This window comes from Pteronotus mesoamericanus, unplaced genomic scaffold (assembly GCF_021234165.1).
Source record: "Pteronotus mesoamericanus isolate MK-2021 breed Mesoamerican mustached bat unplaced genomic scaffold, CSHL_Meso_final scaffold_36, whole genome shotgun sequence".
In the NCBI taxonomy this organism is placed as follows: domain Eukaryota; kingdom Metazoa; phylum Chordata; class Mammalia; order Chiroptera; family Mormoopidae; genus Pteronotus; species Pteronotus mesoamericanus.
In genome coordinates, this window is record NW_026555313.1 from 16,342,764 (window position 1) to 16,361,003 (window position 18,240).

The 18,240-nt window shown below is 40.9% G+C and overlaps 3 protein-coding genes across 4 annotated transcripts in view; 1 reads left to right on the top strand and 2 right to left on the bottom strand.

Annotated features, from left to right (window-relative positions):
* ALG9 (ALG9 alpha-1,2-mannosyltransferase) overlaps positions 1 to 5,880 on the bottom strand; it is a 127,342-nt gene extending 121,462 nt beyond the window's left edge. For both annotated transcript variants that reach the window (XM_054592624.1, XM_054592623.1), the window contains exons 1-3: positions 5,703 to 5,880; positions 4,677 to 4,815; positions 3,177 to 3,311 (exon numbers count right to left, since the gene is read on the bottom strand). In XM_054592624.1, the coding sequence (XP_054448599.1) occupies positions 3,177 to 3,311; positions 4,677 to 4,815; positions 5,703 to 5,833 (405 nt within the window). In that variant the 5' untranslated portion in view covers positions 5,834 to 5,880. The remainder of the gene's footprint in view (positions 1 to 3,176; positions 3,312 to 4,676; positions 4,816 to 5,702) is intronic.
* A 2,831-nt stretch (positions 5,881 to 8,711) lies between these two features.
* FDXACB1 (ferredoxin-fold anticodon binding domain containing 1) lies at positions 8,712 to 13,159 on the bottom strand. The gene is made up of 5 exons (XM_054592564.1): positions 12,952 to 13,159; positions 12,579 to 12,735; positions 11,159 to 11,362; positions 10,834 to 10,992; positions 8,712 to 10,474 (listed from the first exon to the last, which is right to left on the bottom strand). Exons 1-5 carry the CDS (start codon positions 13,121 to 13,123, stop codon positions 9,292 to 9,294), a joined length of 1,875 nt encoding a protein of 624 aa, XP_054448539.1. The 5' UTR covers positions 13,124 to 13,159; the 3' UTR covers positions 8,712 to 9,291.
* Positions 13,160 to 13,566: 407 nt separating this feature from the next.
* CFAP68 (cilia and flagella associated protein 68) lies at positions 13,567 to 17,539 on the top strand. Its single transcript, XM_054592286.1, has 4 exons — positions 13,567 to 13,608; positions 16,325 to 16,555; positions 17,046 to 17,112; positions 17,364 to 17,539. Exons 1-4 carry the CDS (start codon positions 13,567 to 13,569, stop codon positions 17,537 to 17,539), a joined length of 516 nt encoding a protein of 171 aa, XP_054448261.1.
* Positions 17,540 to 18,240: the final 701 nt, after the last annotated feature.

Sequence of the window (18,240 nt, forward strand, 5' to 3'; positions counted from 1 at the left end):
CTGATAATTCAAAAAACAAAACAAACAAACAAACAAAAAAAACAACCCAGAAATGAAATACTAGGCAGGGAAGTGAGAGATAAAGTTCTATGACTTTCTATAGGTGTTACTTTTCTGACCATTCTAAAAAGCAAATACAGCCCTAGCTGGTGTGGCTCAGTGGACTGAGCACCAGCCTGCAAACCAAAGGGTCACAGGATCGATTCCCAGTGTAGGGCACATGCCTGGGGTGTGGGCCAGCTCCCCAGCAGGGGGCTCATGAAAGGCAACCACACACTGATGTTTCTCTCCCTTTCTTCCCTCTCTAAAAATAAAATCTTTTAAAAAAAACCTCACAACCTCAAAAAAAAAAAAAAATGCAAATGCAATCATGTCTCTCCTCTGTCTAAAAACTTTCCTTAATAGAACCTACAAGGTATTGTATAAATCTGACCTCTGTATCATCTAATACACTCTACCACTCATTGTCTCTTCCAAGAGTCAAACCTATTTATACAAATAGGCCATGGTGGCCTTCTTTCCAGCCCCAGGACCTTCTTCCCTCATCCCCATTCTTCCTTTACCTAGACAACTTCAACTTATCTTCTAGTTCTTTAATCAGGAATTTCTGTTTCATGGAAGATGGATTAACCACATTTTTACCTATTCCTCCTGCTATGCAAAACCAAAAATCCTGGGCATTTTACGTAAAACAAGCATAAAAAGATGCTGAAAGGTGGAGAGAAGAAGGCAAGTTGGCTAGGAACTTGAGGACCACACAACATGGTGGTAAGTTCTCTGGGTTTTGTTTTTGCTTTCTATGTTCCAAATTCGGAGCTAAAGAAGCTGGAAACCAGAAATACCAATGGGCACGGACAAAATAACACCAGTGAAAGCCCACTCTATCCAGCCAAAAGACTTAGACATGGGTAGCCTAGCAAGGCAGAAAACTTTTAGATAAGAACCACTCTACTCCAGCCAAGCACCCTAGAAAAAAAATGTAGATTCACTCTCACCAATGCAATCAAAGGTTCAATAGGAAACCAGGACTTTTATCCTTGTCAGTAGTAACGCGCTCCCTCTTCCACCACAGTGTCAGTGAAGATCCCTTGGAGAGCCTGTACTTCCACCTGCCCCCAACAACCTAGCCGTACAGTTACACGTTACTTAATGATGCGGATATATTCTGAAAAATTTATCATTAGATAATTTCATCCTGTGTGAACATCATAGACTGTATTTACACACACCTAGACAGTAGCCTACTAACACTTAGATTATAAAGTATACCTTACTGCTTCCAGCTGCACAGCATGGTACTGTACAAAACAACACAAGATTAAATCAAGCACAAGAGAAAATGATACACTCAAGAGAGGTAGTAAACACCAGATGTATGAGGCTGCTGCCAGCATAAGACAACATAGTGTTTTACAGCTTTTTAAAAATAAGTAGAAGGAATCCATTCTACGATTCCGATAAAAAGTATCGTATAGTAAATGGATAAACCAGTAACATAGTTATTTATATCATTATAAAATATTATGTACTGTACCTAACTGCACATAATACAATGATTGGCAGTACAGTAGGTTTACACCAACATCACCACAAACACATGAATAATGTGTTTCATACATTGTTGAACCACTGCATCATTATGCAGTGCCCCTACCCTGCCCACTAGGGTGGTATCAACAGAGGCCAAGTGGGGAACCTGGACTTCTACCCCCACTTGCAGCAACAAGGTAGAAGACCCCCTCCTTCCTCCTGTTAGAGTCTATCAAAAGAAGCCAGCTAAAAGAGAAGGCTTAAATAAGATCCAAAGGAGCAGAGCAGTACAAAGGAAGCACGCTGGGTCCATGAGTAAGATCCACAGTCTTACTGAAAATTACTGCATTTTGCCATGTATAAAATGCACTTTTTTGCCCAGATTTTTGAGGGAAAAATAAGGGTGCACATTATACATGCGTAGTACTAATTCCTTATCTATATAAATGTTTTAAATTCTTTTATTTATGCTTAGGCATTGAAAGTATAACTCTAGAAAGCAATAATGATATCCATATGCAAAATAACACCTTGGAATATGATAATCATTTTTATATATAAATTAAAAAATTGAATTAAAAAATTAAAATAAAAGATTGTTTTCCTGAAAGTCTGAGCCACAAAGTGAGTGCGCATTACACATGGTGAAATACAGTACTTGTCAACCAGGAAGATCTCAAACTGAATTTAAAAAGTCAATAGCTAAAGAGAGAAAGGAAGAAAGGGAGAGAGAGAGAGAAATGTTAGAATTACCTGACAAAGTTTTAAAGGAACTATTGTAAAATTGCTTCAATGAACTGAGGACATTCTTGAAACAAATGAAAAAATAGAAAATCTCAGTAAAGAAATAGAAGATATTAAAAAACAACACAGAAATTTTTCAACTTAAAAGGTACAATAACCAAAATAAAAGCTCAAAGGATAGTGTCAACAGTGAAACCGAGGGGACAGGGAAAATAATCAATGAACTGGAAGAAATTATACAATCTGAACAACACAGAGGGAAAAAAAGGCTGGGAAAATAAAGAACAGAGTCTCAGGGACTTGTGGGACTAAAATAAAATATCTAGCACTCATTGGAGTTTCAGGAGAGGAGAAGCAGGGCAGGGCTGAAAAAGTACTCAAAAAAAATTCAGCTACAAACTTCAAATCTGGCAGAAGACAGAAGCCTAAAGATTAAAGAAGCTAAGGAAACTCCAAAAAAAGACAAACTCAGAGAAATCCATACCAAGACACATCATCGTCATATTTCTGAAAAGTAATCAGGTTAGAGCTCAGTTAACTCCTAACTATCTTTCAGTACTCTGTTTAAATTAGGCTCTCTTAATATGCTATCCCATTGCACACTGGTACTCTTCCTTCCTAAGACTTACCACATAATTACTTGCTCAACGTAATCTTCCCTATGAAACCATAAATTCCATAGGGGAAGGAATTTGGTAATTGTTACATCATAGCACTTAATGAAGTGCCTATCAAATAAAAGTTGCTTAATTAATATTTGTTGAACAATGAATGAACAAATAATTCTTCTTCCAAAAAAAGTCCCCTCTTAACTACTAACCTATTTTGTCCTTTTCTTAAAATTGTCCCAGAGACTTACCTCTTGATCGGTTGTTATTGCTTCCAGGTTAGCCTGTCCTTACCTTATTAGTTTGCAGAATTCTTGCATGAAATGCAGCTGGCCAGGCATGAAGCAACAAGTAAGCATAGGAGCGAATGGCATAAACTGGGGAATATTCCCATGTCTGAAACCCCTTCCCATAGATGAGGTAGTGTGTCTGAAAACACAAAACAGGTGAATTCAGGTTATATTGGCCAAAAATCCTTGTTAAAAGGCAGGTGAAGTTTTTAAGCAAAAATAAAATGAGATAATGGTACACAAGAAAGTTGAAACTCTAAACAAGATTTGCAACTAATGGAGAAGAATGAAAATGACCCAATATTGAAAAATATTAGGACATTATAAATTCTACAAGATTATTGTTTGGCCAACATTAAAAGTTTGAATTTTACCTTCTACTTTTTTTTTTTATTCTTGTTAGCCAATACAGTGAGGCTCTGTATCTTATATTTTCCTTAAACTACCTACACTAAACATTATTTTTTGATGAAAAATGTGATTAGAAAATTTAACCTCTGAATTTTCTATAATAGGAAATCAACGGACTCATAAATCTAAAAATCAAGAAAGAGCAATATAAGCATATTATTTAGTAACAATATTTATTTTAGTAAACATCGGAAGAAATAACTAAGAAAGTTGAAAGGAAGTGTTTGCCTATAGGGTCTAGGATTTGAACATAAGAAGTGGAACAGAGAGCTACTGTTTTTTCCTTAAAGTAATGGTTAACTTTAAAAACTCAAAGTATTATTTTGATTTGAAAAAGTTTAAAGGAAATTACATCTTTTTTAAATTTTTAAATTTATTTATTGATTTTCTTTTTTTCCTCATTTGAGGAATTTTTTTTTTCATTCCCTTGAGAGAGAGAGGGGGAGGGAGGGAGAGGGAGAGACAGAAGCACTGATAGGTGAGAGAGAAACATCAAATTGAGACAAAAACATCAGCTAGTTGCCATCCACATGCTTCTGGACCAGGGATCACAGCACTTGGACAGGGGATGGAACCATAGGTATGTGCCCTGACTGGGAATCGAACCCGTAACCCTTCGGTTACCAGATGATGCTCCAACCAACTGAACCCCAACTGAGCCCCAATGGCGAGGGCTTTATTGACTTTTTATTTTTTAGGAGAGAAAGAGGGAGAGAGAGAGGAAGAGGGAGAGGGGTTGGGGGGAGAAAGAGAGATCAATTTCTTGTTCTAATCATGCATGCATTGGCTGATTCTTGTGTGTACCATGAATGGGGATTGAACCTGCAACCGTGGCATATCAAGACAATGCTCTAACCAACTGAGCTACCCAATGAGGGTTACAAATCACCTCTTCGTAAAATAACCAAATATCCTATAGCTTTCAATAGTTACTACTGCTAAATCATCAGCTTAGAATACAAAAATGAAAATAAAGTTACTTTACTAGTAGTTACATTTGTATGTAGTATTTATATCTTGATTGGTAACAAGATCCCAAGCAGTGAAATCAAGGACAATAACAACAACAAAAATGCCCAAAGAAATCACCTACTGGTTCCCAGTAGTTGAATGTTTCATCACAGTCAGAAATGTTGCTCAAGAGAGCAGCACATAACCTTGCTGAGAGCAAACATTTGAAAGCAGTAGATCCTTCAGGTGCCCAAACTTGTCCTGCTTTGTTCCCAGATAACCTGCTCAGAGGCAAAAAAAAAAAAAAAAAAAAAAAAAGAGAGAGAGAGAGAGAGAGAGAATGGGTCAGGAAGGACCTACCAACTAGAACGACTAAAACTAGACAAAAAAAGAAAACGGCAAGGGACATTGAAACACTGAAGTATTCACCTATAAAAGTGAGCAGTTAGTTGTTCTGAGTAGATCAATCTTAATAATTCCTTCCATTTCCTGTTTTTCAGGTGTAAGCTAATTCATACACTTCAGTTCGAGGCATCTATGACGCTCCATGTACCTCAAGCCAACTATTCATTCACTTGAAGACCACAAAGCTCTCATCCTGTTTCTTTCTTCTTTTAACAAGACCATTGCTTTCCACAGCTTTATTCATTTGCCTATTTGTTCCAAAGTATAGAGGCCTAACATGTGCTCGGTACTGTAACCTCATCGAAATCCCGATGTTGACAGCTCCTTTAATGCAGTCCTAACCTGCAGTTCCCGGGCTTGGGGAGAGAGGTAGTTGCTGGTGCTGGAGGTTTTGGGGCCCTCGCATTTAAGGGTCAGGACTTTGGGGAGAATGAAGGAAGCAGCGAGAGACAGTCGATCAAGGAGGTACCCTCTGCTCCTGCCAACTCAAACACCAAGACGCCAGACCACTCCTGGGCCTGGGTCAGGAGCCTCACACACACGCTCCCCAGGGTTTCTTTACAGCAAACGCACGCCCCGAGGCGGGCAATCTAGGACGCTGACCCGCCCAGGAAAAGCAGAAGGACCTGGGTCTAGAGAAAGCCGGGACCTCCCTGCTAGAAGACTCTCCGGGGCAAAGGCCCTCAGGGCGCGGACGCGACCCTCCGGGGGGCAGCCCCGCGCCGCCCGCCCGGCCACGCCCCCACCGCGCCCGCACACCTACTCGGTCCGGGGCTCCGCGCTGCCCGCCTCCCGGCTGCTCAGGAGCTCCCGCAGTTTGTCCGCGGCCCAGCCCGTGTCTCCGCCGCTGCTCCCGCTTCCCTTAAGGCGCTGCCGAGCGCCTCGACCCGCCATGGCCAGCCTGGATGAAAAAGGTAGAATTCGGCACCCTACGAACACCGCGAGCGGGAGACAGCTTGGGCTGGCAAACGGTGTCCGTCGAGGGACAAAAGACCTTGACATGCGCAGACAAGACTAAGTTACGGCGCTTTGGGGTCAAATGGGGCAAATCCCTGAGTAGAAAAGAAATAGGACCTAAAACTGCTTTTACCGTCACAGCTATTCCTTCCACATACTTGTAAGTCTGGCTTTTCCCTCCTGCAACTCTCCCTTCCTTCACTCTCCAGCATTCTCCACTCTCCTACAAAGACCGTTCTTTAGCCCTCCCATTAAAAGCAAGCACAAATAGAAAACAGATAAACTCTGTAAGGTGAGTATGCAGAAATATTCAGTTAAAAATCATAGCACAACTGCTTACCAAAGAGAAAGTCCTTAAAAGGACTGACAGCTTGCCCTCTCTGTATTTTGTCAAGAATGGTAAGGACAGCCAGGAAGCTGATGAACTTCTTCAGAGAGACTGGCCAGAAATGGCAGAATACAGAGTGAGGAAAAAAAGTGAAAGGCAAGACAGTCTATGCAGCAGAGTCAACCAGACAGTCGTGGCTACCATTGCCACTACTTCATTATGGTGAGCATTTTACAGATTTTATCCTTTTTAAATTTAATACTCATAACAACCCTGTTGTACTGAGAAGGAAACAAACCTGAGTTTGCATAGCTAGGAAATGGTGGAGCCATATTCCAACCCAAGTCCAATTCAACCCAGGAGCCATATTCCAACTCAGGACTTAACAACAAAGCCCATGCTCATCCAACCAGATCAAGAGAAACTCGTGCTGATTTCATATGGGCATTTTTACACAGGCATTTTGGTGATATCATGCCTGATTCTCAGGAGTCATTTACCTGCTCCTGACGTTATGCCTACTCCCCCAATCACAGCTCTATCCCACGCTCTGTGCCAGTAACTAAAACAAGTTTATAGGGGGAACACTAAACTTGACAGGGTCCCAGGTTATGATTTCATACTAAAAATTCCCAAGTATTGAAAATGGCAACTGATCATACTGCTCAATTCCCACATGCAATTTTTAGTTACCAAATTCAGACATCCCAGCCTAGCTATATCTCATACATCCATCTCCCTTTTTATTTCACTCTTATCCAGGCCCCTTGCTGCCATCTACCTAGGACTGTTACAGTAGCATCCCTACAGGGATCTCCCACCTCAAATTCATCCTGGGCAACACTGTCCAGTTAATTTTCACATGCACTACTCTTGCAACACTTCCTTAGTTAAAAATCACAACTTTATTGACTTCCAAATAAAGTACAAACTCATTTCAGCTATCACAGTCTTTCATGAGCTAACTCCAGCCCCAAAATACTTTTCTAATCTTATCTTCTACTACCTTCCTATATACATTTTACATTCCAATGAACTAACTTGAAAAGTGCCCCAAATGCTCCATTAGCTATACCTCTGCTCATGTATTCCCTCTGCCTGGATGGCATGGCCTCCCTGCCTAACAATCCTCCCATGACACCCCTACCATTGTTTTAAGATCCAGCTCAAATGCTACCTCATTCATGTACCAGGCACTACTGGGGATGGGAGAAAGCTATAAATCACTTACCTGCCTTTAATGAGTTTATAGTCTAAGTGTAGATGTAAGCAATACATGTTTACATAAGAGATTCCTTGATTCTTCATTCCCCAAACTTATTCCTATGCCATTTTCCCCATTTGTTAATGACACTCTATTATTCCAGTTGCTCAGGTCAAAAACGTAGGGATCCTGATTGATTCCTCTATTTCTCTAACTCGACACCCTTCACCTAAGCACGTATATTTAATTCATCAGCAAGTCTTTCTAATATTACCCAATCCAACAACTTCTTACACATGGGTAAGAAGGTCACCATTATTTCATTTGCATTATGATAATAACTTCCTAATCTGTTTCTCTGCTTCCATTCTTGCCTTCCTATATATGCTCTTCTCCAAATACAAGAATAAGAAAGACAGTTATTTCCTTCACAAAGTTTACAATATAATTCCAATTGGTGAAGCCTAACAATTAACAGGAACATATACTAAATCACATTAGAGTACCCCATCCTTCAGAGTCCTGAGCTAAGCCAGTCTCCCAGTGTCCCTTACAGATGCTTACAATAGAAGTCCCGCATGGCAGGGGGCGCGGGCAACTTCAGAGTTAATCACAGTTGAGGGATTACTTTTAGAGTCGACTAGGGAAAGAGAAGTAAAGTAACAAAGTGGCAGAAATAACCTGGGCTGTAGAGTCAGATGGATCCAAATATGAACTCTAAATCTGACACTTACTAGTTCCATGGCTTTAACAGCAGTCAATCACTGATTAAAAATGATGATACCAGTACTAATTATGGAGCACTTGCAACTTACCCAAACTAATAAATGTCTAAAAACCACTCTTATAGATTTAGTAAGAGAAATTGACAGGTGGGAAATACACACAGACACACAGACGCTCTGTCCAGAAGGTATCTAGCCATGCAATATGAAAAACAGAGACATTTGTTGAAGAAGATACAAGAAACATTGTATATAACATGGACACCTCATTCTCTTTCAAAATAGGCACCTTGGGACCTCACACAGTTCTCCCAATCGCCATCAGCTACCCCATTGTATTTCCCTGAAATTCATCAATGGTCTGAAATCTCTTCCCTTTCAAAGGTGATTTTAGTTTTGGGAAAAGCCAGAAGTCACAGGGTGCCAAAACTAGGCTGTAGAGGGGGTGAATCACCTGGGTGATTTGATGTTACACAAAAAAACTGCACAAGACATGATGCATGAGTGGGCGCATTGTTGTGATGAAACTGCCAGTCACCGGTTGCCCACAGCTGCAGCCTTCTGAGTCATTCAAATAGTTTCCACAGAGAAGTGTTCAAGCTTCATGCAAAATTTGATGCAGATTTGTTGCTCTGCTTGCTCAGTCATTTGGAATGTGATGGCCACACAGTAAACATGCTCTCTCAATGGTGTCTACCACTCTCACTGACTAGTACAGTGAAGTTGTCATTATTCATGCACGCACATTCCAGTCCACTCTGGCTGCCAGGTTACATCGATGTCATGCAAACTGGTCTCATTACAGTAACAATGCCTGGACTTTTTCAAGACAGACTAATATATATGTTTAATGAGACACTCAAGTTCTATTGCCTCTTTAGCAATAGAGCATCTACAGTGCATATTTTTATTTGTTTTCCTAGTCATTACTCAAAATCAAAATATTGCACACAACTCCACAGGTCACCAATCACATTATAGTCTGTAAGTTTAAGTGATGAAGTCATAGTTATCTTTAGAGTCAATAGTCACAAAAGATTTTACCAAAAAAAGCAGCCTAGAAATGACTCCCAATTACAAATTCGTTTTTTTCATCTCACACCCACGAGGATCACACTGCAGAAATGAATTTACTAAACTACCGAGGTATCACATGTAGTCGTTGTTGAATCTCTTTCCTAAACTGGGACTGCATTGATGCTACCTGCTGTCGGGTAAGGGCCTTGTCACAGGTCTTGTAGGTCAGTCTATAGCAGAGACTGACCTGTTCAGTCTCAGGATGCTGAAAACTACTAAGGAATTGTATGGATGTGACAGTGTCCTGGGACACTGCTCGGGCCACAGTGTGAAACTCTAGTTCATCAAATCCTTTCTTTTCATCTAACCAAAAACTAATATCATGCACATAGCTCGGAGGATATAGGGAATAACTTTTAAAGGGTTCTATTTTTCCAGGAACAAAATTCTTTAGGAAGCGTTTATCGAAGGTCCACAACATCCTCCAGTCAGAGATACCCCAGACAAGCATGGCTAATAGGTCCAAGTTTATAGATACAAACACAAAACACTGGTTCTCATGTATAATGGTTGGAACAGATGTGGTAACAGACCCAATAATCAGATCCTTGGCACAATCCAGGTCAAAATTATGAGACTTCACATTAATCATATAATCTTTGCCATTTGACTGAAAAATGAATTCCACTGAACTGCTCAGTTTAGAGCCCGCCAGCAATGTCTGAGTCAGAAGGCTATCTAGAATGCCCTTCAGGTGGTCTAGTAGTGACTGAAGATAGCCATCCTTCAGATTTTGATTAAACCCAAGGACAAATAAAGTTTCATGAAATGCTGGCATTGTGAAAGGCGAGATGTGGCACTTCTGAAAGACAGGTCCACTGAGGATGTGCAAAGAACCTGGGAGGAAGTCTGGTGCTTGGATGACAGCCTGAACATGAACTAGGAGAGAAGGTCTAAGCCAGATCTTGGTTTGGCCATAGATTCCTTCCTGAGCTTCTTCCTTACCATCTTTTCCAGGGCTCTTGGGTAGGCTAAGTTCTGAAAGTGACACTATAAAGTCCTCCATGTCTTGTGTTGTCCCACCAGCCAGGGACTCGGAATTTGAGTTATCTTCAAGGAGATTAATCCAAAAGGCAGCTGATGGAATGTCACAGTTCCAGGAAGTGAGAATACTGGTTTCCCCCAGTGGCAGGAAAGGGGAGAAACACTTCAGCCTTTTTAGAGGGAAAGCTTTTCCCAATTCAGCAGTCAGTTTCTCATTTATGGTTTTGATAGGATGATGAGAAGATGCTTCTAGGAAACCCCTGTTTAAACACAAATACAAAATAACCTTTTTAACTTAAATAATTATAATCAAGTTAGAATTAAAAGTGCAGATAACTGAATAGAAAAGAATTATCCTTAAGTTTATCCTTAAAGGAGACAAAGAAATCTTCCACGAAAAAAAGAGAGATCATGTGCTTCAGATCTCTGACAACCACCATCCCTACAACATACCAGAAAATGTTTAATTCTAAAGAGGTTTATCTAGGCCAGACTGACAAGCATTCAGAGTACCAACATCATTAACAGTACATGTAACATCCACTTAACATATGGTTGCCATCAAGCCAATCAGGATACAAGTAGAGATACAAGTGATTTCTAATAAAATAGCAGTTACCTGTTCAACTTTCCTACAAGTGCTTCTGGTTCTGGAAAGGAAAACCACTGGACACCCACTTTGATCCTGAACATTCTTGGTTGCGAACCTTCAAATGGTAAGCTCCGGGTGAAGATATGGTTCAAAGCACCTTCTACATGAAAGGACTTATCTTGACTCCTGGCAAAATAGACACCGAATATGATGCCTGTCACTATTAAAGAAAGCAAGTATGTCTGAGACTGAATCAGGAAATTGGCAAGGAAAAAGTTTGCCTATGATTTCTTTTTTCTTTTTTGTCATTAATAAGAGAGATGAAAAGGCTTATACCTCTGTTATTACTTACCTATATCCAGTGCACTTGTACCCTGGCACAGCCTCACAGCTGAAAGCATGCACATCACTTAAAATGAATCCTCCCAGAGCTGCCATGGCAACCACTTGCCAACTGTTGTGCCATTCTCTTGTGGGATTATCAGCAGGAGTCCCACCTTGTCCTCTACACAATGCCACATGGACTTCTCCTTCCTCAGCAAGAACATCTGCACAGCTAATGGGAGGAGGACACCAGCCATTTACCAGAAACAAGTAGAAATTATCACAGGAGTTATATATATATATATATATATATATATATATATATATATATATATATATATGGTCTGGTTATGAAATAATTGAAATCCAATCATACCCATTGGCAAAGGTCTGTTAGACTTCAAACATGCAAAGAAAGTAGCTGGAATTAAATAAGAATGTAAATTTAATGTTCAACTCATAACAGACACTAGTGGCTGACCACAGTGTAATCCAGCTTGGTATCTGCAATGTTCACCTACATGTCATAGAAAGGTCAATGCCTGCAAAATTCCTATACTGGATTCACTGATCAGGTTCTTCCCTGTGGAGAAAGTTATTCTTTTGACTCCCTGCCTGCCTGTTAAAAATTCTATATTTCAAATGCTAATTTAAAATACTGCCTCTGTGAAAAGTCTGTTAACAATTCTGACCTAAAGGGACCTCCAACAGTATCATATGTTTTGGTATAACAGTGTAGAGCAGAGATTTTCAACCTTTTTCATCTCATGGCACACATAAACTAATGACTAAAATTCTGCAGCACACCAAAAAATTTTTTTGCTGATCTGAAAAAATAGGTATAATTTTGATTAATTCACACCTGATGCATATTGTTGTTGGTTGTCATTTTTTTATTTGACAATCTAAAGGACAAGAAGTCAGTGCTCCTGACTAAAGAGTCAGGCATTGCATGTTTTAAAAATTGTTCTGGCACACTCGTTGAAAATTGTTGGTGTAAAGCACTGTGGTAAATTTGCGATAACTGTATGCGGTAGTTACTAGAAATATCTTCAGTTTATAAATGAGGCGGCAAAAAAGGATTAAGTAAACGTACCTATAATCAGGCAACTATTAAGTAGCAGGTGTGGATTTGAATCCAGGCAGTTTGGCTCCTAAATCCATGCTCTTCACTATTAGACTACACGGGCTGCCATAGTTTTGCATTATTGAAAATAGGTGATCATCCCTTTATCTGCCCAAGAGCACGCTCTTTGTACTTTTATTTAGTATTTAGGGTTATACGTCTGCCTTTCCAACTAGACTGTGTGTTCTTTTAGAGCTTTACATGCCCTCCACACTTACAGTTATTTACACAAGTATGCCTAATTTCCCAAACTAAAATGTTTGAGTGCATTTTGTAATGTACATTTTAAACGTTTTAATTGTGAGTGCTCTCCTTTTCTCACCTCTGGAAAAACTTGGCAAGGAGTTCCCTGTTCCTAGCTACTCCAGCTTTGCGTCCACAGTGCGGAAAGTTAAAACAAATTCGATCGAACTCCCTGTCTTGCAGGTCAAAGGCGTCTGCCAGCTGGGTACAGTCCACACCAAAACGTATCTCGGTACCTGGTACGAAATATAGAAAGGGGGATGTCTTAATAGAGAACCAAAGAAAACCCTTCCCAAACGTGGACCGTGCGAAACCACCGGGGCTTTTTATAAACGTTCGTGGGGTGTTTAAAAGCAACCGTCACGTTATTTGAATCCCCATGTTCCCACCCTTTCCACTTGGGGCCGCGTCAGCCGCTGGGCGGGGCTTCGCGGAAGGGTCGGCCTCGCTACCTCGCTCTCGCAGGCGTTGCAGATTCTCCCAGGCTACTGGATCCCGGGCTAAGTCGGCCGGGAGCTGGAGGCAGGTTGCGGTTAGACTAGTGCTCGGATCCAAGGTCTCGCTCACAGCCGCGGCGAAGGAGAAATTCCCCTCCCCAACCAATAGGAGGCGCCGAGAGGCCATAGCCCCAACTGGCTCCTCACTCGCGTTCTCGGAAGCGCTAATTTATGACGTCACATCCTTCGCTGGTCTCTTGCTGCCCCCTCCTCATCCGTCGTTGGTTGATGACGCAACAGCGCTTGGTGGCGTTGACAACCTAGTCCAGCAACATCCAGCGAGGAAAATAGCAAGGAGTGCAAACACGAGACACCGACCACGCTCTACCTCATCCCACCTCCACCCCGTCGGAAGTGTCAAAATTAATACCTTTTAGCCCGAGGGTTGTGGCCCTGAGCAACTTCGTCACACATGCATGAGGTCGCAAGCAGTCAGTAAAGCAGAGGGGCAGGCAGAGGGTGAGGAGAGTGCTGAGTAAAGGAAGCGGGGCCGGGCTCAGGCCAAGAAATTAGGCTGTGTTCTGCATGTTCCTGTCATAAAGGATTTTATAAATCTTCATCTCATGCAAAATGGCGTCTGCCCATGGTGTCTGCTGCTCGGAATTTATCCAGGTGCCTCTATCTCCTGCCTTTTATTTATTCAAGAAATACTGAGTGCCTAAAGTGTCAGAATACCTTTAAGATATTAAAAGAAGGAAGGATAGAAATACTGAGTACCTGTTATATGCTACTGTATGGACAGTTAGATATTTAAATGAGCAAGATGGAGCCTATGGTTTCACTGGGCCTGTAGTCTGGCGAAGAAGGATGGACAGGAGAAAAGGCAAATCTGATATAGTGAGATACCACGCTATCAGTGGAGTAATTCAGGGTGCTGTGGGAGTACTGTGGGGTTGTGCTGGACATGGCTCCTCCAAACCCCCCATAATGGAAGGCTGATGGGGGGCCCCCCTGGCCAGAAAGAGTATGTATTGCTTTGGAGGATTGTAATTCCCTCCTTATCTCCTTGTGGGAGAGGCTTCTTGTCCTGTGTGACCGCTTCTTGACCTTTTTTCTTCGTATGTACTCACTGAGGTAATGTAGTTTAGAGTCACATGGAAGACACGTGTCCCCTTTGTCTGGGACCCCATAAAACAAGTCTCAGACTCAGGGAGGTGTGGCCCTCCTTTGCCAATCTGCAGCCATCAATGCTCCCTATAATGTGAGTAATAAAGGCTATGTCTACTTCATCCAGTCCTCCTTGTGTTTTTTTTCGGCTTATCTGCAGGAGCGGTGGAGAGCCTGGGGGTTGACCTTCTGTGTTACAAGAACACAGAAGGGAAATCTTACCATTTTGGAGGGAGAAGTGAAAGATTTCCTGAAATTGAAACTTGAGTTGAAAGCCATGGGGGAAAGTATACTTTACCAAAAGGTCAAGAGGAGTGAAGAGGCAGAAGGGACAACATATGCAAAGTATGATAGAGAAACAGAATTGTTGAGTTTTGTTGAAATGTAGTTGGAGGGAAAGTGGGTAACAAATGAGACTGAAAAATGAAGCAGGGGTCAGGTCATCTAGAGCATTATAAGCCATTTTAACAGCCTGAAACTTATTCTGAAACAGGGCCAGACACTAAGATATTTTAAATACATAGGAAAAGGACACACTTAGACATTCATTTTTGAAAGTCCCACTTTTTTGGAGAAAGACTGGAGAAGAACTAGGCTGATGACAGGGAGATCGAATAGGAGACTACTACAGTAATAGTGTCCAGGGCTGATAGTGATCTGGATTGGAACTTGGCAGTGGAATGGGGAGGGTAGTGGGCTGATTCAAAAATCAACAAAAGCTAGTGATTGGATGGATGTAAGGGGGGCTGAAAGAGAAATCAGTGTCAAAGATAAGCCCAAGGTCCCAGGAGGAGACAACTGAATAGATGGTGATATTTGTCCTGCAGCCCAAGGACAGTATCACCTTGGTCTGCAGTCTGAATACTAAGCCTGTTGGACTTTGAGGATCCAGCTACTCTTTAGTCATCATGTTGTTTGTTGACATCAGTGTTGACATCTATCTTCACAAAGGCATATGGTGTGAGGACAGTTAGACCTACGGTATTCTCTTTGTCCCTACCTGTGGGAAGGTGGGTGAGTGGAGACTCCCAAAGCATGGCCACCTGGTCATTGTGATTTGGGTGATGTACAATCTTTCTTTGCTCAGAGAACTGAGAGGGCCAGATTTGGTGACATCTCTCCTTCTAAAGAAAATGGACTGGCAGAGTAAGGTTTTCTGTCACTTTCCTATAGAATCTACAAATAACAGAAGCTACTCAGCATCAAATTACTCTTCTTCAGGAAAGGTATTGTCCTGCTCCTAAGCCAAGGAACCAGACTCTTTTTAAAATTATTATTTTAATCTTTACCAAGGATATTTCCAATTTTAGACAGAGAGGAAAAAACATTGATGTGAGAGAGAAACATCAATTGGTTGCCTCCTGCACATTCCCCAACTAGGGATCATACTCACAACGTAGATAAGTGCCCTCACCAGGGATCAAACACAACCTTTTTGGCATACGGGATGATCCTCCAACCAACTGAGTCATCCAGCCAAGGTCAGACTGACTTTCCCTCTCTCTCTCTCTCTCTCTCTCCCCCCCCCCTCCAAAAATAAAAACGAGTAGGCTTTTGATTTCCTACAAAAACTGAAATTTAGACATTGGCCATCTGGTATGTTCAATGTTGATTGAGAGGGCTGGCAGGAGAGGGTAAGAGTAATGAGTAAGAGACAGATCCTGTCCTCAGGGATCTACAGTTTAGTATAGGGGATTCCACATATACTTCAAGAACTCTTGACACACGGTAGAAGTTATAAATATAGGAAAATACGAACATGAAGTACCATGTGAGACAAACAAGGAAAGGTCTATGGAACAAGTGGCATTTGAATGGAGCCTAGAAGGAAGGAAACTATCATTTATTGTATTATCTAGTTTTCCAGTTCTCCCTTGTCCCTATTCTCTTTGTAGCAATACTCTTAGTTTTTGAATTCCCATATGTCAAAATTACCTGAACATTTAGCTAGTATAGAGTATTGGGGCTACTAAAGTGTTTCTGTCTTTGCAAGAGGGAACATTTAATCTATATAATCATCCATTATTGCCGATTGAGAGGATAGCTCGAAGGACTTGTGGACCTGGAAAAAAAGAAACAAAGTGACAAAAATTAATTTGTGAGGAAATTCTAGATTCTTAGTAAGGTGTTCTTGTATTATGCTTGGCCAAGGATAAAAAAGGGACACCTTTTCTGCTTTCCGATTTGTGTAATAAACTTATCTAATCTCACCTTTCCCCAGAGACAGTTCCTCACCTGTTTCCTTACAAACCCACACTATGGCAGCCTCATTAATGCAGACGGCCATGCTGAAGTGTGGACAGATTGGAATGATATATCCAAGTTTTTCCAGTATGGATGGAGATGCACCACTAATGAGAATGCCTATTCAAACCGTACCCTGATGGGCAACTGGAACCAGGAAAGATATGACCTAAGGAATATCGTGCAGCCCACACCTTTGCTTTCCCAGGTAATCTTAACCTTCACTTTCTGTTTCCTCCTGTTAGCCCCAAAACAAATACCAGTGGCCATTTGAGAGGCAGTAATTTGATAACTTCTAATGCTCAAATCTCTCACGCTTCTGTTTAATGAAGTGGTTTGTGGAGGGCAGCAGTCCTTAGCTGGAGTACTTATTATCATTACACTTTACTATCAAGTTGAATATTATTGTAAGGTAATAAAAAGACACTTTCTCTTGCTTCTGTTTGAACTTTATTCATCTACAAAAATATATAATGTCTTCTGACTCTGGCTATCTTCTCCCCAGTCCTTGCCCTTGTGGCTCTCCTACGCAAACAAGCATACAAAGGTTATGAAAGTTGGTAGGACATAGAGTAATGACATATAGACCTCCAGTTAAAATGTGACAGAGACTGTTAGAATTCATGTCACTGTGTCCTTCATTTCCCAGTATTGGTTATAGACCCCTATATTTTTAATCTATTACTTTTTCTTTCCAGTTTGGACACTACTTTGAAACAACATATGATACAAGCTACAACAAAAAAATGCCACTTTCAACCTATAGTATGTGCACTATTCTTTTTAATTCTCATAGCCTCAGGACCTAATTCAGGGCCTGAAATGTAGAAGGAACCCAAATAAAAGTAAACTGAATGAGTGAATAAGTTAACGAATGCATGAATGATGTTCTTCTTTTCTGAATTTTGACAGTACTTCCTCTATATTTCCTTAGAAGTAAGAGTGAAATTGATTACTAAAACTCCTAGCTATTGAGGGATTCCATTTGTCTATCTTTCTCTTTTCTCATCCCTCAGGATTTAAGCGAGAGCCTCACTGGTTCCCAGGACATCAACCTGAGCTGGATCCTCCTCGATGCAAATGCACAGAAAAGTCAACTTATATGAGTAGCTATTCAAAACCTCAACTTGGACATCACTCTGCATGTGTGTGTAATCATAATAGCTGCCCATTTCAGGATCCAGGATTCTAAAAAAAATAACAAACTTCATTTTTCCACAGCAGAATACAGGAGGGGGCATATTCTAAGCACAACAAACAATTTAGCAAACTCTGGCATAGTTTCACTCTCTGAATAGATAAAGCATCGTTTCACCCCCCTTTAACCAAGATTTAAATGTCAAACTTAAGTTGATTACATCTATTAGTTATACCTTCAGGGTGTTGTAGAGGGGCAATAAAAAGAATTATTTCTCTCAAATCTACAACCAGTCTGTTCTTCCTTGTCTTCCATCAGGAGCAAAATTCAATATGACTTAGCTTATATTTGCCTAGATGCTCTCTGAATATGAGTCTGATAGACATGGTCAGATAGTGTAACTTTAATGTCATCTTAATGAACATTCCTCTTAAGGACTAGAAAAATAAAAATAACTTTTTTATTATAGAGAATTTAAAACAAAAAAGTAGAATATTATAATGAACTATCGTTAAAAATTTATGACCAATTTTACTACCCCTATCAACTTTCTCTGTTATTTATTTATTTATTTTTGAGAGAGGGGAAGGGAGAGAGAGAGGGAGAGAAACATCGATGTGTGGTTGCCTCTTGGGCACCCCCTACTGGGGACCTGGTCTGCAACCTAGGCATGTGCCCTGACTGGGAATCGAACTAGTGACCGTTTGGTTCTCAACCTGGCACTCAATCCACTAAACCACACCAGCCAGAGAGGC